This window comes from Vanellus vanellus (genome assembly GCF_965231255.1).
Source record: "Vanellus vanellus genome assembly, chromosome: 17".
Classification (NCBI taxonomy): Eukaryota; Metazoa; Chordata; class Aves; order Charadriiformes; family Charadriidae; genus Vanellus; species Vanellus vanellus.
Window position 1 is genome coordinate 5,187,825 of NC_138922.1, and position 23,783 is coordinate 5,211,607.

The 23,783-nt window shown below is 38.2% G+C and overlaps 2 protein-coding genes across 2 annotated transcripts; both read right to left on the minus strand.

Moving 5' to 3' along the window:
- Positions 1 to 613: 613 nt before the first annotated feature.
- LOC309679007 (fructosamine-3-kinase-like) lies at positions 614 to 13,863 on the minus strand. Its single transcript, XM_082492229.1, has 7 exons — positions 13,374 to 13,863; positions 8,765 to 8,937; positions 7,564 to 7,715; positions 6,203 to 6,294; positions 4,925 to 5,007; positions 3,489 to 3,611; positions 614 to 2,692 (listed from the first exon to the last, which is right to left on the minus strand). The coding sequence occupies exons 2-7, from the start codon at positions 8,903 to 8,905 to the stop codon at positions 2,354 to 2,356; spliced, it is 930 nt and encodes a 309-aa protein (XP_082348355.1). The 5' UTR covers positions 8,906 to 8,937; positions 13,374 to 13,863; the 3' UTR covers positions 614 to 2,353.
- Positions 13,864 to 13,997: 134 nt separating this feature from the next.
- Positions 13,998 to 22,036, minus strand: LOC309679006 (ketosamine-3-kinase-like; the record flags this gene model as incomplete). The annotated part of the gene is made up of 6 exons (XM_082492228.1): positions 13,998 to 16,197; positions 16,968 to 17,090; positions 17,494 to 17,576; positions 18,073 to 18,164; positions 19,527 to 19,678; positions 21,896 to 22,036. 6 exons carry the CDS (start codon positions 22,034 to 22,036, stop codon positions 15,859 to 15,861), a joined length of 930 nt encoding a protein of 309 aa, XP_082348354.1. The 3' UTR covers positions 13,998 to 15,858.
- Positions 22,037 to 23,783: the final 1,747 nt, after the last annotated feature.

A 23,783-nucleotide genomic window follows, 5' to 3' on the forward strand; every position in this document is an offset into this window, starting at 1 on the left:
CAGAAATGATATAAAATTGTGGAAAAAAAGTTCGAACGCTGAAAGCTACAACTGAGGAAAAAAAAAAAAAAAAGGGAAGGGAAGCAACGTTTATAAACGGCTGCCCCCTCACAGCAGTTCCTATCTTCTTTCCCGTTAGCTTTCTCAGGCAGGCAGTTGTCACGTTCCAGCCCAAGCCATACCGCATCTCCATCCACTCCTCTTTTCCCACACGCTTTTCCTGGAGGTACTGAGTGTTTACCAGATAACAGCAGTACTTTTCCCCTTCTCTCATGACACACCACCAACAATAAATCTAAAGGCAGAGTCTAAAGTAGACATGGCCTAAGTCACCCCAGGTTATCCTTTTACTTAACAGAAAATAAACTTGAAGGATCAGACCAGCTGACGAATTAAAATGGGTGCTCGGGGTGAGGTGAGCCACCTTCAGGGGTGCTTGATTCTCTCCCTCAATTATAAAGGAAATTGAGGGAGACAGTTAAGTCTGGTCATGACAATTAGGACAGGTAACTTCTTCCCCGTATCCAGCAGCTCTATCCACACCCATACATCTTATGTATCCCACATTCGTTAACGCAAACCATAATCACAAAATGCAGGTACACCAAACACCTAGTTTCTGCAAGGCAAGTATTTTATTCGAGAAGGAGAAGTCTTAAGTTCACGTGTACTTTCCAATGCAATACATGTATTTTTGTTGACATTAGTAAATACTAGTAAGCATGCACTTAGCTAGAAGATCCAGGTCTGAGAAAACAGACATCAGCTACGATTTCAGCTGTATTCTAACTCTATTATTCCACTTTTCCATTGTTATAATTGTATTGTTATAACCACACCATTAACAACCTCCCCTAATTGCAGCCCAAATTCAAAGGAAGTAAAAATTTGTACCTATTTGTATTATACTTACAGAGAATGAAATGCATATTTTTAAATAGCATAAATTACAACATCTATCTTTAAAGTTTATTAAATCTTTATAGCACATCCATTTAAAGCTGAAAAAAAGGCTAAATATATTTGAGTATTTTTTCATATAATATTTTAGGCATTAGTCATGACAACCATCTGAAGACTAAATACCAAAGTTCAGTCATTCTTACTCAAATTTTCTGACTCACATAAGCGTTTACTGGACTGCACTTAAATCTACTTCCTTCACCACTTTCTTCCATTAAAAAAAACACGGATTTGTTAACGTACTGTAGCTCACATTGCATGCCAATATCTTTGTTGCACAGTTCTCTCCCCAGGTTCTCATTGCCTATGTTTTCTGTAAAAATAAAGTAGTAAGGAATATAAAAAAACATTATAAAGCCATCCAATTTGACAATGTTCCTTCAGTCATCCAGCAGTGGCAGAACAGACTAGCTTTGCCTACTGTACATTATTTCATAAAATTGAAAATACATCAAGCACCAACCGACACAGTGGCAACAGATGCTTTCTTGTCATCAAAACAGTAAGCCTCCCTCCCATTTTTTGCTATCTTTTTACAAAGTTATTTAAATATGTCACTGTCATAGTATAACACACTAAAACATCATACTAAAACTATGATATGTTATTATCAAACTTGTGTGGTAACAACCCACTTTCTGACCATATAGTTAATTACTTTTTACAAAATACCACTGTAATTTAATTTCTCATAGCAAGAGAAAAACAAAAGCATGTAAGTAAATTACATTAAATTAAAATAAATATTATAAATTTTATTAATTACATATATGCTTGCCAAGTGCAGTCTAAAGGGCCTTGTCCACTCTTTAAATCAAAAAGAGAGTATTTTCATTTTCAGATTCATAGAATCGGATTTAAATTTTGGATCAGGACACTTAACATGGGAAAGGAAAGATGACAGAAATATAAACGGGAGAAGGGATGAAAACAGAGACAGAAAACTAAAACAGAACAAAAAAAGGGGAGACATAAGGAACTAGTTATTACTTCTAGCACCACAATCCCACAACAGTAGCTCTCAATAATGAACTGCTGATAGAGCAGCAGCAGAAGTGGCGAGACGCAAACAACTGTGGAAAGGCAGCAACTGAGAAATGACTCTGAGAGCAAGGTTAGGCTGTCATTCTGCTTTTCCGACCTAGTGGAGTCTTCACAAACAAGGCAGCCTTTTCCTTCAGCAGGGTATGAATCTGCGCTAGTAAACTAGTGTACAAGTTAAAGATTACACGATCACTCTTCACTTTTAGTGAGGTTCAGAAGTGTACTACGCTTTTTTTATATGTCAGGTGTCTTATCATCAACATTAATTCCTAGTTTGTGTTACTCCTGACAAGCAAGGGCTGTTAATTACTAAGGGACTATGTCAGAATTTCTCAACCCTATCTGGTCACTTTAAAAGTTTTCTCATTACATTTAGGGTAGATCCCCTGTACCCCGTCCCAAAATGGTTCCAGTGATTTATGTAATTAAAGAGTTGATACAATTTGTTTCGTTTCTCAAATCCTGGAGCTTTGGGTATTTTACTGTGATAGGCAGAGAAAAAACAGCTGCTAAAACCACCAAACATTCCAGCAATGGCCAGTTCAAATTCTGAATGGCCATAGAAGGAAGCAGGGTCAAAGATAATTGGCCCAGAGTCATCCTCAGCCACATTTCCTGCCCACAGGTCCCCATGCAGGAGAGCAGGAACGACTTCTACGTCACAGAACATTTCAGGAATCTTTAGCTGAAAAAACATGAACAAATGTAACAATTAAAGACTTCTGAAGAAAATAGTAAATAAAATAAAGTGCTGTAGTATATAAGAGACTAAGCTGGTCAAATACTGCCTGTTTTCAGTCCTTATGGAGTGCTTTTGAAGTTGATGGTTACAAAAATAAACCTAAACTGTAAGCCAGTAATAAATGTTCTTGATTGTTCTTGACAGACCTTAACAAATCATTTAATTCACAGTCTCATATCAACATCTAGTATTTATGTATTATTTCTAGACATGGATAGTATTGGCTGTCACAAGAAATAGAAAGTAAATTTAATTTAAATTAAAAGGTTTCAGTGGCAAAAAGGGCAGCAGTAAACATCTGTACCAATTAACCAGAATTAAGGAACAAATTTGTGATGTAGAGCTTGCAGAGGGATGCATTCCTGGCTGTTTCCTAAGTGCTGCATGGAGTGTGACCTGAACCACAGTCTCAGCTGGGAGCCTGGACCAACTAAAAAAATAAAAATCTGCCTGGGCAGCAGAATCTTACCTACTTTGCAACACCAAGTTCTTAGATAGGATTTAGCATCTTATTATTAGCTGTATTCTAAGAAACAAATGCCAGTGCTGAATTACAGGTTTATTTTCACTACAAAAAAACTGAACCATGAATTCTTTTCAGCTGACAATGTTGTTGGACCAGCTGTGAAGCTAAACTGATCATTAAAAGCTATATAAATCTCTCTTAAAACACCCTTAAAAGTCCACTGATACAAATTTTCTAACATCCTAAAAAACAGATTTAAGGCATGGTTCATACTTTTAGCTGGGACCAAAGTTCTCTGGCTTCTCTGTCTCCATAATCTTTTTCAATCAAATCCAATTGAGCTTGGAGTCGGTGACGAATAAAGAAGGAAGGCCAATCACTCTGCCATTCATTCACCTAGAAAATACAATATATAGGTTTGTAATAAACAATTCTAACATATACAGTCTAACATATACTAATAATACACAGATAGCAAGTTAAAGTGTTCAATGCTGACACAATGACCTAGGCAATGTTAGTATGACTCACGCACAATGTTATTAGACATTTTGTTGATTGCTCTTTTGGAGTGATGCTCTCTTCCATGCTTAGGTGGGGCTGTCTTTAACATGAGATATATGTTGAGGTTCTGGCTATTTTCATTCATTCAAGTTTTCTTAATGTATTTTAGATGGAGAGTTTCTGGCGAGATCATTTCAGTTGTTCCACATTCTATTCGAAAGTCTTTCTGGAAATGCAAACCCACTCATTTTTATTGGGTAATGCATTTCTAATCTGGTGAAAAGTTGTATTTAGCAAAGGGTTTGAGATATCGAAAGTTCATTCAGTTAAATTGTAGAATAAAATTCTACCATGTGCAGAGCCAACAAATGACTCATTTATCCGAGAGCCCTTTCCAATGTCTTATGTGATGTGTTACATGATGAGACCTTCTAAAAGCACTGGATTTTCCCATTTGATATCCACATAGTAGGGGTTTGGAAAAAAACAAAAAACAAAAAACAAAACCAAGACATGGTATGTGAAGGGATACTTATTTTATTAAGTATTACCAAGCTAAAGAAACACCACATAGAATCACAGAATTTTTTCAGAGTTGGAAGGGACCTCTAGAGATCATCTAGCCCAACTCCCCTGCTAAAGCAGGATTGCCCAGAGCACATTGCTCAGGACTGGAGATTTTCAAGACTCCCCTGGATGCAGAGAAGGGGACTCCACAACCTCCCTGGGCAGCCTGTGCCAGTGCTCTGTCACCCTCACCGTAAAGAAGTTTTTCCGTGTATTTGAACAGAACTTCCTGTGTTCTAACTTGTGCCCATTACTCCTCGTCCTGTCACTGGGAACCACTGAAAAGAGCCTGGCTCCGTCCTCCTTCAACCCACCCTTTAGATACTTGTACGCCATAATAAGGTCTCCCCTCAGCCTTCTCTTCTCCAGGCTAATGAGTCCCGGCTCTCTCAGCCTTTCCTCATAAGGCAGATGCTCCAAGCCCTTAATCATCTTAGTTGCCCTAAATAATTTCAAATTCTTATTCAATCCACTGTGTCTGCCCGCTACGTGCATTGTAGCAAGCCACACACATCATATTCCCTTCACTGTCAGGTCAGAATGTGAAAGCAAAATCATGGTCATAAAGCTGAAGGCAAACAAAACAAGCTTTATGAGTTATATGAGTACATGTTAGTTTTCACAGACATGGAGCATACCTGTGGTATATAACCACAGCAAGTGGCTGTATGGAATCCAAATTTATCCACATACTGAGACTCAGAGCGACCTGCTCCTTTACCTAAGAAACAAAATAATTGGGAGTTTTGAGATCCTTACATAGCGAAGTTGCAAACACAGAACTAAATTTCAGAGAATAGGCATACAAAATAATTTTAAGCAATAAGCTACACTTATTTCATGGTCACAACCCTCTCTAAAGATGGAAAGAACCCAATTAAACTTGATACTGAATGGAAATGGATGCACAATTAGTCACATTTAGTCACTTTTCTTTGGATAAATGAGTTAGACATTCAGGAACAGAGTCCACATCACAGATTCAGTTTCGACTATTCCAACACATGAGCATGTTTTCATTAAACATGGCTTATTTTTGATTCACGGATTATTTGTGACCTGACATTGTAATATGTCCACCAAGAGTCGAACTCAGTCCATCCCTGAAGTCATGGGAAAGACACAGGTACAAACTAGCTAAAATTAGAATACTAATAACTCTAAAAGGAGAATAATTCTTTGTATGGATTCTTTTTTTTTATTTATTTACTCATGCCTTAATACACTTTCCAAAGAATGATGGAAGGTGTTTTCATTGAAGTCAACAAACTGGATCATGACCTTACAGTGCTGAATTACAGTCATCTGCAAGAAGCAGCAACTGTTGTATATTTTGCTACATATTTGAGTTAAAAAATGTAATCCCCAACATCTTTAAAGGGGAACCTATTTATGTTTTTACTAACTGGGGCCATATTTTGGAATAAGTTGCTCACTGTTGGTTCAGACAATTAAAAAGAGGATGCCTGTAAGGTAAAGAACATTTTAAGAGACTGACAGTACATGAGGCTGAAAGGTTTAACTGGCACTGAAAAAGACAACTCATCCAAATTTTCAGTTTGACTTATGAAATGTTGAAAGCTTTAACTATCAAATATTAGCACTGTTTCTTACTAAATTTCAGTATCCACATAATTTTATACAACAAAGTATATACAAAATGAAGAATTAAAAATAATTAAAAATTTGGTTTTGTCAAGGTTGAAAGGATATGTTTTAAAATTCTAATAGTAATTCTAGCTCCTGTGGATATAATGTACATTTGAGAAGGGTGGCATAGGGACATAAGGGACGTATCTCATGAAACAGTGTCCCCAGGATTGACTTTAATTATCATTAAAATTATAATGCAATACTGTACCACAGCAAAATTAATTATTTAATTTTTGGTTTAGTACATGATATCAATACTCTACCAATGGTGTTTCCCTCCTTTCTCAATTTCTCTCCAAGTTTCTGGTTATAAAGATGGAGATCTGCTATCTGCTCTCCAAGCTTTGAAGAGTATCTGTAGGATCAAAAAACAAAACAAAACTGAATATTATAGCGACAAAAAAAAAAAATCTCAAATATGACCAAGTATATTTTTGTCAAATATAGAACCTTAATCAACTTCACGAGTAAATAACAGGGAGCAAATGATTAGACAACAACTCTGAAGAAACAGGTTGTAACAGTTATTAAAATGAACATAAGTCAGTGCTCTTGCAAGGAAGGTAAACAGAACACAAGGTTGTAAAAGCAGGAGCAGAGAGTGCAGGAGGATTAAGTAATCCTCCTTATCAGCTCTACATTAATAAACAGAGAAGAGAACACTGTATCTATTTTGGGGCCTCATACTTCGAGATCAGTTGAACAGCAATAAGAATGGTAAGTTTAGAAAGAAGCCATAAGCAAGGATTGAGTTTAGGTTGCTTAATACAGACAGACAACTAAAAACCAGTTAAAATATTGCACATATATCTGAACAGGAGCTGCAAGGAAGGAACCTAATTTCTTCTCCATGCCCAGAATGGCTAGAAAATAACAGGCTTAAAATTACAACTAGGAGGACTGAAGTTAGACATTAGAAAATCTTTCCTAGAAACAGTGGGATGGATTGGAATGGACTGAGGAGGCTGTGGCGTTGGCATTACTGTCCCAATAAAAATAATAGGTTGGACAAACAACTAATAGAAGAGCCAGAAGCATTACTATGTTCCTGTAGAGGCCCGGAACAAAGCAGATAACTCCTGAAAGCCTATGTTCAGAAGCCTGTGACTCCTTAATTCCATGTTCATTTTGGTTGACAGACAACACAGAACTTCCTATTATCTACCCATTTAGTTCTTCCTCACCCTAGTGCCTTTGAACTTGTTGACTGCTTTCAATCATACTTGAAGATTATACTTAGAGGATCAGAGGTTTCAAAGAAGCAGCCTGTACGTTTAAAGAAAACTGACAGGCAGGCAAAAGAAACTCAAATGAAAAATCTCATGAGGGAAAGCTGGGCTAAACTCAGCCATTATCACATTCACTGTAGTAGCATCTCAGCACATGGACTAGCATACAAAGCTCTAGTATAGCGATAGCATGCCATTTCTATTGCAGGTAGAAGGTCAGGGAAGAGCAAAGTATGGGAAAGCAGTGTATACACACACATATATAGATATTTTTAATATATACACATACACACACAGACACAGATCTTGACAGATATAAGCTCCAGCTCTGAGAGAATAGAAATAAGAAAACATGCCCCAAAACATAGTAAAAAAAGAGAGATGTACAGACATACTTGTTGAGGTGCTTCATCTTTAGGTACTCCATAACAAACATTGCTCCTCCTCCAGGTAGGTCAATTATTTTAATAGGCTGAGGCACTCTCACAATATTGGTTTTCTGAATAGCTTCCAAACTTGCCATTTCCCCTTCAAACATTTTTCTAGCCTGTCAAGGAATAAGAATATCCTTGGGCTAAACCATGGATATCTGCAATGAGTACTTCGAAAAAAATAGCTTTGTTTACAAAGTTCCAAGGAGTGAATTCATCTTGATAAAGGAATGTAGGTGCAGCAAGGTTTCAGTCCACACAGGGGAACTTGAATACCTTAATTCTAACTTCTTTTTTTTCCCAAATTCATTCCAGGTTAGTAGGATACATCACATTTGACCATGATTTCCAGATGCTTATGGAGATACCAAACTACTCAGACATAACAGTATCTCTGAGGATAATACCCAAGACTTCCTCCTTCAAATTCACAGATGACCACTACTAAATGAAATATAGGATTGAATCCTTAAACTGGTTTTCCTCTCCATGCAGGTCAATGGCCACCAGATGGAGATGACAGTACAAATATTAAGCCTGTACTCTACATTTTTGCAGTAAAGATGCTGTTCACAGCAGTTTTAGGAAGTTTTTGGTATTGATAAAGCAAATTTCTGGCACACTATGGTACTACAAAAAGCAATTCAGTATGTATTTAGTAACAGAAAAGTCAAGAGCTTGGCCCAAAAAATTGCAAGAATCTCACTGCTAGAAATACAAAATGCAATAGGGAAGTCTGAAACCTCTGTAGCTTTAAAAAGAATACACAAGTTTTAGCACTGGCACTCTGTTTCCTCCCTCCAGCTACTCTGTCCTCCCATCTGAAACGTGAAAAAGAATGCAGTGAATGCAAATTTCGCTTTAGGTTTTTCCAAACTCTAAGTACTACAATAACAGCACTGTGCTTAGCCTCCATTTTACATATTGCAATGCCAATTCCTGTTGTTGAAGATTATCACGTTGCATTACACCTCATTTTGTATTAACCAAGCCTGCTGCATTAACACTTGATATAACATAGACTACAGCTTTTAAAAGAAAACTTAAATACTTAAAAGTCAGCCTGAAAATGCAGAACTCTAAATTATTAACAATCAGGTGCTTTTAAAATAAAAAGCTCTCTACATGCAATAATATTAGTAGTTAAATATCTGCTAGCATTAACCTGAGGTTTGTGGTTGATTTTAACAAATACTCGTCCGCTGTCTGTTTCATAACCTTGGCTTTGGCTAATGTATCCTCCTCCCGAGCTTCCAAATGCCTTCAGAACGGAAGTTTTCAGTTCTGTTTTCAGGATTTTTTCCATGGTAATTTCCAAGCTGCTGCAGCTGCTTTCTGCTAAATCCAGTGCAAAACAAGATTAAAGGTTTGGGTCCTTCTTTACTGTCACTCTGCTATGAGGTAGAAAGGGCCACCCACCAAATAAAAAAAAAAAAAAAAAAAATAGCAGCCAAAAATAAAAAAGCAAATCCAGAAATAATGTTTCAAAATGCTTTGTTTCCCATGGGATTTTAAAGCTATACGTGAAAACTAAAAATCTTTAGAAATATTTGCTAGTATAAAATTGAGCGGTGTGCCCTGGGTCCTCTCTCAACTGTGCTGAGAGCTGCTGGTATTTGTAGTTTGGACCCGTTTTTCTTTTTTAAGCTCTGTGAGCGCATTGGTAGAAGAGGTAATTTTTAGACCAATCCACTAGAGGGAGTTTAAATGCAACAATACAAATTGCGCACATGTGTTGTATTGTGGTTATTTAAGATGCAAAAAATAAAGTTGCAGTCAGTAGGGATGCACTTAAATCACGCTGCTGACCATAAGCCAGACACCTTAAATATGTGGAAAAGTTGGTGGGTTTTTACTCTGCTTGTAGTTGCTTTGTGTGGACTGGAGTTCTGTTGTTATTACTGAGATCTTTAGAACGCTTTTCGATCTTGGGACATAATTCGATCTCTTGTTAAGAGACGGTCAAAAGATTTTTATTGCCTGAAAGTGCCCTCAAGTCAGTGAGATAGTAATATGCTCAGGGCTGGACATTATCAAGTGAAAATTCATAGTAAAAACATCAAGCTGGTAATAAAGAAATTTGGGATACTGTTCTATATGCTTTTCCAGATTTACTGCTATCTTTAGGACATTATTTCCCCTTTTTATCTCCTTTCACAATCTGTAACACAGAAATAAGTACTGCTGAATTTAATCACTTCATACTTGCAAAGTGCACTGACACTCTCAAGTATAAGCTTTAAAACATGTTATCATAACCCAGAGCCTATAATATTTGTTTTAATAATGTCTGTGTAAAGATAACATATTTGGTTAGGTGGCTATGACTGACTCCTAGCACATTACAATCCGTGAAAAGGCTGCAGCTCTTGGTCTCACTTGGAGCAGCAATGCCTACCATCTCCCCAGGGAATTTCTGGATTCTGCCAACACTGTTGCGCTGTGCTTTCATGCATTTATCTCTCTTTTCACTACTATTTGTTTGCATTGATTTATATAAGCTATTCAATTTTGACAAAGAAATAAATGATTACTGGACAAATACTGGCTTCACTTAGGTAGGGTTTTCACTACGTTCACAAAGTCCTACATAGAGTGAAAAATATCAGTGTAGTACAAGTTACTTCTCAAAACAAGTCATTTCTCAGAACATAGCTCCTTATGGTACACAAAGCAGCTGGAACATAGCAGACCTCAAGGGGACAAATTGGCTAAGGAGGAACTTTGCTACAATCCAGATTTGTTTGAGCAGGGCATTGCTTACAGAGTAAGAGCTCAAGCTGGAAAAGTGCAGCTCATGACCTGGAATCAGAAAGAGTGATTCAAATACAAAAGAGTATTCAAAACAGCAAGAAGCCACACTTGAGGTTACATATCTTGGTTGGACATTTGCATTATATATCTAAAGTAACTAGTGACTGCCTTGGCAATCCTACATAGTCCATATTTTATAACCATCGCATCACTGATATACCAACTGTAAAACAGATTATTCACAAAATAGAACTACAGAAAGTAACACTGGGGAGAGGTAGAGCCAGCGCTTACTGTAGGAGTCTCAAGTAGTTTGTCCATACACTGTCATGGAGCATTTGTGCTCAGGAAGTGAGCCACAGCTGCTAAGGCAAATAACTATGCTTGGACCAAAAAAAGCTTAAAGCATAAGTGCTCAGCATGTACATTAAATCACAGTAAACCAGTGCACATGCACTCAAAGCAACTTGATTATGGATGTAGATCTTGGAAAGTTTAAGGCAGTTAGTTAATATGACTCATATGACTGATTTATAGATAGTGAAGATGCCAAAAAATTTAAATTTCAGGATATATGAAGCGCTAAAGAGTACCGTACTATTAGAACAATGGTCTCCAACTGCTGAAAGTTGGTGTTCCAACTGCTCTGGGTTGCAACGGAACACCCTGGGAAAGGAATAAAGGCTTTTGGCAACAAAATAAACAACAATGAGCACTTATTTCTGCATAGTGAAAGATCTATTTACCTGTTAAGGGCAAAAAAAAAAAAGCCCCAAAACAAGGAGAATTGATCTTCACCTACAATATTACTACTGAACCCAGAATTTTTGCAGTCCAGTGTGCCATGGACTTCTCACCTAGTTTCCAGTGAAGATGCCAATAGTTACTGACTGTAACACTTCTTTCAGCATTCTGACATTTTGTTTTATTTTCGGTTAAACCAGAAACAGTACTGTGTTAATCCAAATATATTGCATCACTTACATAGTAGCCAAGACATAAGAAAGCCTTCTGTTTGCTTCCATGCTGAATCACTATTTAACTAGTAATGCACAGGTGAAAGGCCTGGTTTCCTAACGTTTTTGTTCATGTTGTTTCCAGTCAAGCAACTGTAAATGATATCATTTCCAACAGTGGAAGTAAAACCACTCAAAAGTATCCCAGATGGGCTCGAAGGAAGAGTGCTTGAAAATACCCACGGCAATGAAACCTCCTGCCAGGAAGCATTCAGCACCATGGCCAGCTCACAAAAGAAAACATTAATTGCATCAGCGAGGCGTGAGAAGACGGGGAGGAAATACAAAAGACTATTCGTGAGAGTGTTGTTGGGCTCCTGGTTTGAGACCCATCTTCAGAGTTAGCCTTATAGTGGAGTTTGTAACTGTTTAGTTTCCCAGCTCTTTTCTTATTGTTTTGCTCACAGCTGCTTGTAATATACTTGTTTTCAAAGACTGTCCAGAGAACAGATATCCCCATGCACACCAATGAGAAAAAGGTTGTTCACTTCTCCTTTGGGAGTAACAGTATCTAAAGAATCATAGGAAACAAAGAAGCTATATAGAACAGTGTAAGCCAAGAGCAAGAAAAGACCTTCCATCATAAAAACCTCTCTTCCTTTGACAGCAGTTATAGTTTCTCAGTAAAGAACTATCCAAGGACAAACAATTCAGAGCTCCTTTAATCCTATAGATCTGATCTTGAGTATACTTGCACAGGCCGTAGCTCTGTATACAGTATCAACCATGCCTTGGGAGATTTCAGTGAATTCTTGGAGATATCATTGAAAAATACGTTGGAAAATAACTAAATATTATTTTGCAAAGAAAAATAATAAAGCAATTGTGATTCTGACGTGGCTTAGTTACCAGAAATATATTTTCCCCTTAAATCATTTTTCACAAACACTGCCTACAAGACAAGCTAATTATATACCACTTCCCACCTACTTTTACTTCTGCTAGAATGGTCCAGCATCAGTTAAAATCACCAGATCTATTTTGGAGCAACAGCGAAGACAAAAAGCAGGAAGAAAAACAGTACTAGAGTGCAACACTCATAACTGCAGACAGTTTTTGCAGATCGCAGCAGTCCATGAGAACGAAAATAAAAAAAAAATCACACTGAAATGTAGGGTATAAGCAATTCAGGAGAAATACACGTTCTTGTGGAGAGGTTCAAAATGGATGTATTTTCACGAGGACAGTCACGCCATGAAACAGGCAGCCCACAGAGTTTGTGCAGCCTTCATCCTTGGAGGTTTTCAAGACCAAACAAAGATCTAAGTAACCTGGCCTGTCCTCATAGCTCATCCTGCTTTAAGCAGGAGATTGAACTAAGTGACCTCTTGAGATGTCTCAACCTGAATTTTCCTACAATCCTAACCATTAAGACCAGATTTCCAAGTTTCCCTTACCCTAACTCCTCTCCTAGGCAGAAGCTGATGTTATTAATATTATGCATAATCATATCCCAACGCACTAATTAATTCTCTAAGGAATTCATTTCAAAAATTATCTTTAATTAAGGAAAAAAGATATAGAGATCTGTTTTTTGAAGTATTAAAAATAAATGCCTTGAGATGCTTTAGTGTACACATGCCACGCATGTATTGTGATCCATCATGAGAAAGGACTTAGAAACATCGTGAGAGGACATTACAATTTTTTTACAATATCCAAATACATGTACACTATATATTTAAGAAAAATTCAGTGGTTCTTCTACCCTTTTTCCTTGTCCAAACAGAAAAGTAGAGTCAGCAAAATTATGACACAGAACCAGGAAATACAGAATGAGATCATAGGTACAAACATTCTCACCAAATTTAGAATGTACAGAGGGAGCCTAGAGGGAGAAATATATGAAAAGAAAAAGCAGGACATATTAGCTTTAAACTATGAGAGAAAGAGATAAAGAATAACAAAGGTATGCCTAGAACACATAATGCAACAACACAATCAAAGAGGAGAATTCTAAGAGCAGTGAAGAACTATACAATATTTAAGAATAAAAAAAATTACCTTATAGAACTGCAGCAATTTCCTTTTAAGAGTCCACTGGCAGCCTGCTTTCCGAATAGATTTCATCCCCTTCTCCATCCTCTAATTCAACTGCTGTCTATAAGAACTCAAAACCAAGGGATCCATGGTACAGTAGAGCTTGCTGTTACATTCCATTCATATTCCTCTCTATACCCCTTCCATTTTTAATTGTAGCACAAAACAGCTTTGAAAAAAGTGAGTATAATACCCCTTATATTAAATCTCTAAATACAATTGCTTGTATTTACATAACTTGCATACAACACAATCACAAAAATATTTGATTCAGTTCTATTAGGAAAAGGTGATCTTTGAAGACTTACCATTTCTCACTCAAGTCTATGACTGACAGAAAATCCACCTTCCTATCGCTTTTCATCTTCTAATGCTAAAAAGTATTTAGGTATTTTAGCAAAATAAACATGTTTATTTGTTGAAGATTTGTAAACAGAATGACCTTGTTAAATAACTTCTAACTTTATTACACAGGCATATGGAAATAAACAGGTAAGGGATCTAACTAGATTCACTCGTGGCTAAAATTCCACAGCATTTCTTCAATCAGCTGCACTAAGTAGTGTTAAGTTTGGGAAATGGGATAAAGATATGGGCACAGACATAACATTTCATCAACAACATCCAAACAGCTGGTACAATACATAAAGTTTGAATGCACAGATAGGACTTCAAATGATACTGTAACTGAACAACATGTACATTTTCTTCAGTGACACGCTGCTCCAGATTAAAATCCACAGCCACATTCCCATCAACACCTTTGATGACCATAATTCTCGAACAAACTAGAGACCTTTAACAGGTTAAAGCAAGTAACTCCCCAAGAATGGACGTGAGCTGTAAGGTTTTAATTCAGAAAACAGAGACAACAATAATCAACTGGGAAATTCTTTATTTAAGCAACAAGGTAAAAGTAAAAGCTATTCTACCAAGCAAGGCCTGAAAACTTTTTGTAGCAAAAGTTAAACAGCCAGTGAGAAGAGTAGTAGAATTAAGGAAAGTTATATCAAGTGATAGTCTTCTCTAAACTTGCTTCCAATTTGTATAAATAACTGCAAAATCAGCAACTAAAAGCCCCCCAGTAATCTGTCAATATCAAATGAAAAAGATTTTTAATTAATTAATTCCCAAACACTCAAAATGTATGTTAGGAATCATGCACCTCTCTCACCTACCTGGTATGCCTGCACTGAAATATCATTACCAGCCTAAATCAAAAAGAGTACAATTTTAGTATTACCATCTCACAGGTACAAGACATAGCTAGTATGCAAAGCCAGACTTAAAGAACTTCTGACAGTGGCGTAGAGCTGCTGTTCCGTGAGCTACATTTTAACTTCCTTTGGTTTCATGTCTCTTATCCCAAGAGCTACAAAGTGCACTTAGTGGGGACTGAAGAAAAATGTTAGTTTATGGCACCAGTAGTCTAAACTACAGAAAATTTATGAAGCCTGTACCACGACCAGATGGCATTATCATCTGGGCAATGACAACAGTCAAAAAGTACATCTTCTGTTTGTATTAGTGAGAGAGTACACAGGATGTGTACATGTAAAGTGTCTTACCTGAAAAGGTCTTTAAGAATGCACACTATTGGACAAAAGCATAATCCAAAAAAGAAGAGAGAGCTAGTTCTGCTGAAAAGAAAATTGCTTTAGATAAGAGCCCACTGATCAGCAAACACAGAACAGCCTACAAGAATGCCATGAGGCACCAAAATGCACATGCCAGAAAAAATTATAAGCATTTTCACACAGCTTTGTAACAGAGCAGGAGGCAGTCTCCATCCAATAGAATCACATTAACATAATGAATAACAAGTCCAAATCATTTTTCACAGTTCCCATTATATAATTTTCTTGTTGACTTTCAAAATATTTTGTTAACATTGTTCTCACACACATAACTGGACATGAAGAGCTGAAAGAGTCTGAGCAATCTATCATAAAGGTCAGGGGGAACAGCAAAAAGCAATGAGCAACTTTTTCTGCCATCTCCTCAGGAACTGAGAAAAGCAATTTTCCATTTCACAAACACTTCTCTCATGTCTTCCAATAGGGTGCAAATGCAAACCCTGGTATTTCTCTACTCTGAAGCACAACTGGTCCCTAACAAAGAACTTCTTCCAAGTAATTTACACTTGAGTGCTTGATCTGTATTAACTTGCCTAGTCTCAAGCACACAATGCCTTCTTGATACTGACAGATCTTTTGTGCAACTGAATAATCTCCTTAGGTATTTCCCTCATAAAGGTATTCCCACCTATCCTAAAAGGGGATGACTATGTTACACTCAGTATTTAGCAGGACTCACTGATTCTAGGTCTTTAGCTGTGCAACAAGGTCAAGGGTCTAATAGCTTTTTTTAACATTACTATTCCTGTAGTTGCACCACCAAGTATGGGGTTTTCCAAGCAACACAGGAAGTATTCTGCTGAAGCAGAAAGTCACTTTATAAGGTTTCTCATAATGTTTAAAGAAGACCCTCTGTACCCTGTACCAAAATGGTTCCAGTGGTTCATGTAGTGAAAAAGCTGATAAAGCTTTAGGCGTTTCTCAAACCCTGCAGCTTTGGGAATTTTACTGTGGTAAGCAGAGTAAAAAGAACTGCTGAAGCCACCAAACATCCCAGCTATTGCAAGCTCATACTCTGAATGGCCATAGAAAGAAGCCGGATCGAAGATAATTGGACCAGAATCATCCTCAGCTACATTTCCTCCCCAGAGATCTCCATGCAGGAGAGCAGGAACAATTTCCATGTCACAGAACAAACTGGGTATCTTCAGCTGCAGGGGGAAAAAAAGCGAGACATGTAAGTACTACATTTCAATGTGAACAATTATAGAGTTTTATCTGCATACATGCAGAGCATGAATTGAAACTTCTTAAAAGTCTGTGGAAAAAAAAACACCACCACCATAACTTGAAACAGCATAGGACCTAGTCAACAGATATGCTGAGAAAACCAAGAGGATTTCTATTTCTCATAAAAGCTAGCAGCTGAAGAACAGTCATCCAAATAGTTTTTAGCACTAAAAAAATTAAAAAAAAATGTAAAATGGCATTTGGTGCTGCAATATTGACCAGCTTCAATAATAACAACCACCCCAACCACCCACTTCACCGCTAGAAGGCTCAGGGATCTCTCACCAATCTTGAAGAGATTTCTACAAAGTAGTGCCCAAATAGCTAATACTGCAGTCACTTAATCAGATGCAAACCTTAAATGAATAGATAACGTGCAGAACAGTACTGCTTATTTCTCATCATGAACATGTTAAAAGGGAAAGAGAAATGTGAATGTGATCTAGTATTTCCCAAACGGTAAGGCAAAGTGCTATTTGACACACATTAACTTTGGAATATTAGCATAGGGTGATGTGGCAAAAGCCATTATACCTTAGAATAAAAGGCATTTTAATCCCTTAGAGTTGGAGTCTCTTAGTAACCAAACCTGGAACACACCAACAAACAGGAACTTTGTTTTATGAAAAGAAAATCTAAACAACTGATACCTAGCTATCACCATAATGAGAGCTGAGAGAACTTCTCCTACCTGAAGTTGTGCCCAAAGTTCTCTTGCTTCCCTGTCTCCTGAATTCTTTTCGATCATGTCCATCTGGGGCTGGATTCTTTGCTTGGCAAAGAAAGTCACCCAGTCATTCTGCCAGTCATTCACCTGAAGGAACAGGATTGCAGAGGTCAGTTCTACACCACGCAAAAGATGGATTTTCTTCTTTTTCAAAAACAGCTTTGGAGGATTATACAGCCTTTGTGCTGATACCATCGAGGACAGTAAATGCTACCATTTAATAGACTGTTATCTTAAAACATTAAATTAGGGGAAGAAATAATTTTCTCAAAGTGATAAAAATCAAGAAATAGAAGTGCTATGAATGGCCAATGCAGCTGTAAGTGCTGTCCAAAGCACTACTTTCCTTAGCAGGCAGAACAATGTTTTTTCTTTTTATGATTCCACAGAAATAAATGAATTGCCATTATGATAATTTCGGCCCTTTGCGTCACTGAAGGGAAAATAAGATAAACTTAAAATTCTATCAGTCTGATGAAGTACAACCTACCTGTGGAAGATAGCCACAGCAGGTAACTGTATGAAAGCCAAATTGATCCACAAACGGGACTTCCATTTGCCCTTGACCTTTACCTTTCAAACCAAAGACAAAAATCCAATACTAATGACAAGGTTCTAAGTATCTAAAATGCAAATGGACCTTAAACACTACGCAAGGGTACAGTGCTGCTTCTACTAAGAATAAAAATAATTGCACCTTAATACTCATTTTGTTACAATGGCCGTTGCTGTTGTTTTTTAAGTTTAAAGCTTGATGTAAAGCAGCTATATTATAATCTTCATAATTGTATTTTGAGGAAGCTTATCTCCTCTGATACCCTGTCCTTGCAGAAACTGTTGTTTGGGATCCCAAGGGTTGCAAATTGAATAAACGTTTTGCTTGCAGAGATCCAAACAGAGCAAACAAGAGCAAAAAGACATCCCCCTGCCTGGGTGTTTCATCCAAACCTATCTTCATAATATCTTTAGTGGAAAAAGATGAACTTGTCCTGAAATAATAAATGCTATTTAAACTATTTTGTAGATTATTATTAACTAGGTTAAATTTGCAAACAGCTGTGTACTGTACCAACTGTGCTCTCTTCTTTCTTCAGCTTCTCTCCAAGTTGCTGGTTATGAAGGTGGAGATCAGCCAGTTGTGTTCCAAGCTTTGCTGAATGTCTAAGAAACAAAAGTATTCTTAGCAACACCGACACATGAATGAATTCAATTCTTGATATTCCAGGAGTTACTTGAAAATAAGCAAATAAACTAAGTTCTGCATCTCTAAACAGTACATTGTTAAAATATCCCAGTTATAAACACCTCTTCTTCCTATAAAGGTTACGTATTAACATAGAACAAAAGGTACTTACATGGTTGTTTCTGACAACACTATTAAAAGTGAAAGTGAGAGGCAATCATAAATTTAATAACAACGAGAAACTATCAATTCTAATTTCTGTGTGATATCACTTCTATATGAACTTTCAGTAAGATATCTGTAAGAAAACCATGCACATGATGTGCGGTTTTGGTTTGGTTCCCCCCCCCCCCAAACTGTCTTTGGGAAATAGAACCAAAGAAAATTCATCCTCTTTACATCTCTGTCTCTGGCTTCTCTCTAAAAGGCCTAGAAGATGGAAAAGTCAGGTCAGCCTTATTTATTTATCTATTTTTAATAAAAGCTTATCTTTTACACAGTTCAGAAAAGTCTTGCAGTAATTACAAACAACTCTTACAGCCAGTTGCCTCCCATGTTAACAAAAGTACGTTCCTTTTCCTATTTTTGACCTCTCGCATCTTTTCCTGTTCTCAAGGCACTGTCATTTTAGGCAAAGTTATTCCTTCATTTTATTCCTGTTAACACAGATTGTAGCTATTCCCTGAAATTTGTATGCAAAAGGTTGCATTTGCACACTTGCACCTCAATCAGCCCAAACACAACAGGATTTCTACTCTTTCTTTTGGAGCTCACCAAGGGCTCTTCATGAATTAAAAACTCTGTGGATGAGCAGGATGAGGGATAAGACTTTAAACTGGCTGCAGAAATTCTGAGACTGGGATGACAAACTGGTCATGCCCTCCTTCCTAATGGAATCAGACAAAAACATTAATCATATTTTAATTTACTCAAGTGTTTGCCACAGAGAGGGGCCAAAAGTTTGAAACTATCCAAAGCAAGGTGAGAGTCTGAAATCAGGATTCATTCATTTGGGGAAGTGCCTCTGCATACACATGACTAGCAATATTAAACACTGGTTCTTATATCAAAGGCAAGTACACAAAACAGGTGATCAGGTAGGTCATTTTCCAAACAAACAAAAAAGCCCAAACAAACCCAAAACTAAAGAATAATCATACCCACTTCTTGATGTATGACCAATTTGCTTGGTGAAGTTATCTGCTGTATAACTTCCCAAACGTACCTTGACTTGCTTCAAAAAGAATTAAAACAAGTTTCCCCTCTGAAAACAAGTGACTTAATCGTCATAATAATCAAAATTTCTGGTTAAAGGATGCAAAGATAATATCATGTGTTACCTGTTTAAGCCTCTCATTTCCAAATGTTCCATCACAAACAGTGTATTGCCCCCAGGCAGATCTATAACTTTGATGGGTTTAGGCACTTTTATCGTCTGCGTTTTCAAGATGGCTTCCAAACTTGCCATTTCTCCTTCAAACATTCTTCTGGCCTGCCAAATATTAAAGGAAAGCATTAATCTCTATGAACACCAGTCACAGGTAAAGAAAGCTCTTTAACAAAACCAATCAAAGCTATATATGTTAAATAAAAAGCTTGTAGCAAGTGGTTACTGCACATACAAGATACGGATAGATCCACACCACCAGATTTGACAGTAATTTTACAATTACAGAAATTTCACTTCATAAACTGACTCCATGGAAGTGACTTAGGTTCTAGCATTCTCTGTAATCATAAAAATAACTTAGAAAGTCGGTTTACAGTTGAAGGAGTGCAAACTGCTTATATACAAAATGTAAGCAATATTTTACTAATATAATATTACATTATATTTATTTATTATTATCTTATTTATCTTTATTATCTTATTTCTTTTGCCTCATGGGGGGGAGGGAGAGGGAAGACTATAAATGACAGAAGCCAAAAGCCCCTTACCACACTTGCACACAGAAGCCCTTAGAACCCAAGCCACTACCAACTGCATTTGCTTTGAAGACATTCTGAACTTAGGAACTATTTCTGCAGCTCTAATCCACACCAAGTAAAATCTATTCTCTTGAGTTGCTCCACTGACATCAGTGACACTAGTCACACTAAGAAATACTACTCTAGAAGAGTTAGACAGAGGTTGCAGAAAAAGGGTACATGGGAAATCTACAGTATTTACTAAAAGGAAAGCAAGGAAATATAATGAATAAAATAGAATCAGAATACTAGCCCTTTATTACTGATACATGAAACACAGTCAAAGGACAATTTTCAACAAACGTTGACTAAAAATTCCAAAGCCTACAGAAGATCAAGAATGGAGAACTGCTGAATTACCAAGCCACGAGTTAGCTTTGTTCAGAGGAAATCAGTAAATACTATATCTCTGTCTAAAACATCACAGTAAGTTAAAGTCAGCTGATAACTTTAATAGAGTATAAACCAGTATTTTCCAAAGAACTTCGTTTTTCTAAAGAAACTGCTGATATACACCCACTGCTGCACACACAGCACAGTATCATAATACAGTTTGGCAAAGTTTGCTTTAATCAGCACTCAGAATCCACACACAGGCAAAAGCATAGAAAATTAAATGATTACTGAATAGAAAATCTATCCAGATTTTTTTTTTCAAAGCCACATCTTGTAGCTAGCTGGACCATATACCTAAATACACAATTAACAGAGGCCTAAGTGGAAGGGCTATATTGCTATTAAGTCAAACTATTTTCAGTCTAATGTAAAGCAAGATAACCCTTCCATATTTTCCCATGTTACCACTTCAGTGCATCCATCCAGCTCCCTGATATGGTCAGAAAATGTAGACAAATTTGGAACAGATATAGTTGCATACACGCTTTCAAAAGTATTTGTTTGCTATTAAAGGCAAATACAAGTTCTGACTTTTGTTCTTCCAGCAAAGCTATTCATTTGACGGACAAAAGTGTAGAGTACTTTTAAAGTAAATTCCACCTGATCTCTGCTTTTGCAAATAAGGATGCTATACAGGTATGTTGCATTGTATTTATCTCTATCAAATGCAGATATCTACCTTCTGCAGTAGCTGGCACCAGGTATTCAAACAATAAAGCAGAAAGTCTTGAACAACAATTGTAGAAAAATATAATTTATTGAGAAAAGCTCCTTCTTACGTATTGGGAATTACTGGCTTTGTTACAACAAAGAATGATGCCTACCCTCAGTAGATAATTTTATACCTTCTGGGTTGCTCCAGACCCTTTCACAGCATATGCGGCCACAGTCATGCCACCGTTACTTCAGCCACAACTGACAACAGCATGCCATTGTACTGCATGCCCTGGACAAGTAACACCGATACTGCAACAGCATCCCAGCAGAAACGCTGCTTCCCATCCCAGCGCCTACCCCCACCACGGCCTCCCCATCCCTGGGCACCCCCGCCACACACCAGGCCCCAGACCCGCGGCAGCCGCCAACCAGACCCTCGCAGAGCAGAAGCTGCCAGACGATGCCAGCCTCTAACCCCGGCAGCAAGCCGCCTCCCCGGCACGAACAGGCGAAATTTTACAGCCGGAGGCCAGCCGGCAAACCTCTCCCTCCGTGAAGAAGAGGCCGGGGCCGGCTGAAGCCAGCCCGCCGCCCATCTCCTCAGCTCGACCGCCCTCACAGCTGCCTCCCCGCCCCGCCGCGGGGTCCACCACACGCACCCCACCACCGACCCCTAACCCCCCCACACCTCCGCCTTGGAGTTGCTCTTCACGTACACCCGGCCACGGTCCGTGTCGTAGCTCTGGCCCTGGCTGATGCAGCCCCCCCCGGAGTGCCCCGTCGGCCGGAGCACCGCGGTGCCCAGCTCCCGTTTCAGCACGTCCTCCATGCTGCCTGTAAGGGCCAGCGCGGCACTGCGCCTGCGCGGGGCGCTTGCGCCTGCGCGGTGCTGCTAACGGCGCGCGGGCAGGCGGGGCTGGCAAAATGGCGGCGGCGGCGGAGGTGGAGAGGGAGAGGTTGGCCGGTGGCCTGAGCCATAGGGACCTGCCAAGGGTGAGGGCTTGGTTGTAGGCGCTGGGGAAGGACCCGGAAAGAACCTCTTCTTCCCGGCTGAGGGAGGGAGAAGCGCTAAATCGCTTCTCAGAGACAGACGGGGAGGAGTGGGGTGCTAGGCCGCCGTGGCTGTGCCTCAGGGCCGCGAGGCGGTCGCTGTACCCGGGCAGCCGCACCCAAGAGAGTCCCTCGGCCCAGTGGGGCTGGGCAGGATGCTAAATAATGCCAGCCAAAATCCCAACGCTCCTGGGATGTGTTTTGTACTGCAGAGAGCCTGTAAATATGTTTTTGTTTGAAGTCATTTCCCTTGGGCGTTTGGTGACTTCTTTCCTGCTGTACATGCAGAGGATGCACGCGTCAAGGAAAAGATGTTGCAGTAGGGCAATACATATAACAAAGGCAATGGATAGTAATTTTTAAATATTTGGATTTAATGTGCTTTCTGGGTATTATAAAGGTACATGCTCAAATTTATTCTGTTCTTCAACAATAACAAGAACAGCTTGCTATTATTGGACACTGGCCAGTGTAGGTCTGAAGTAAATTAATATGTTCTTTCCCATTAGAATTTTCTATTATTTAGCAAGTAACTTCTTATTTAAAATACAAATTTCTAAACATAGAAGCTGGAAGAGTTCCTACTGGTCTTTTATTTGTTTATTTGTTAGTGCAAGATTGTGTACTTTTATTCTATACTGTTTCCTTAAATGTCTGTAGTCTCACTGGTTACAATCACTAATTCCTCTTCAGTTATTTCTGACTAACTCCTTATTCACTATACTGGTTTGTCTTGCTTGAAGTTTTTAAGAGTATTACTGTGCTGCCTGGGTGATTTAGACACCTATGGATATACATCTGTTTCTATATAGTAGTTTATGCAAATAGCAATTAAGATAAATTTAGAGTTATTGATGTGTACTTTCAAATTTTAAACGGGGGTTTGCTTTAGAAATTTTCCTTTTTGGGGTTTAGTGCAGGAGGATTACAGCTCGGAGTCCTCTAATAGTTCCTGTGGAGCAGCAGAATAGCAAGTGGTGAAAGGACTGAAGTTCGTTATTTCCAGAAGTCTGTGTACCTTTCCTTTTCAAAAGTTGCTGTACAGCTTTCATCTTTCTTTTTTTGTTGTTGTTTGTTTGTTTGTTTTTTAATCTGAACTTTGTTCATGTAGAAGCTGATATTTTGAATTTGGCAGAATTTCTGGATCTATAGCAGTCCTGGCAGACTTACCATAAATGTTTTTGCTAGGCTTCTATGTTTCTGGCTATTTCTAGAGAGCCTCAGCAAATCATCAATGTGCTGTATTTGCACCAAATGCAAAACTTGTGAGATCTATTAGACATATGAAATGTGCTGCAAAATCCTTATGTGTATGCATCATGTATTTACTCTCTTGGAAAGAACTTGGGTGAACATAGTCAGGAGCCAATGAGCTACACAGTTTGTGCACAAGAAATCTGACATCTCTAATTTATTTAGTGCATGACTAAGACTATTTGTGTGGCAGATTTGTAACAGAATCAGTGCTTTTTAGAAGCAGACGTTCATTATCAGTCTAAAAAATTCTGAACTGACACATGATAGCT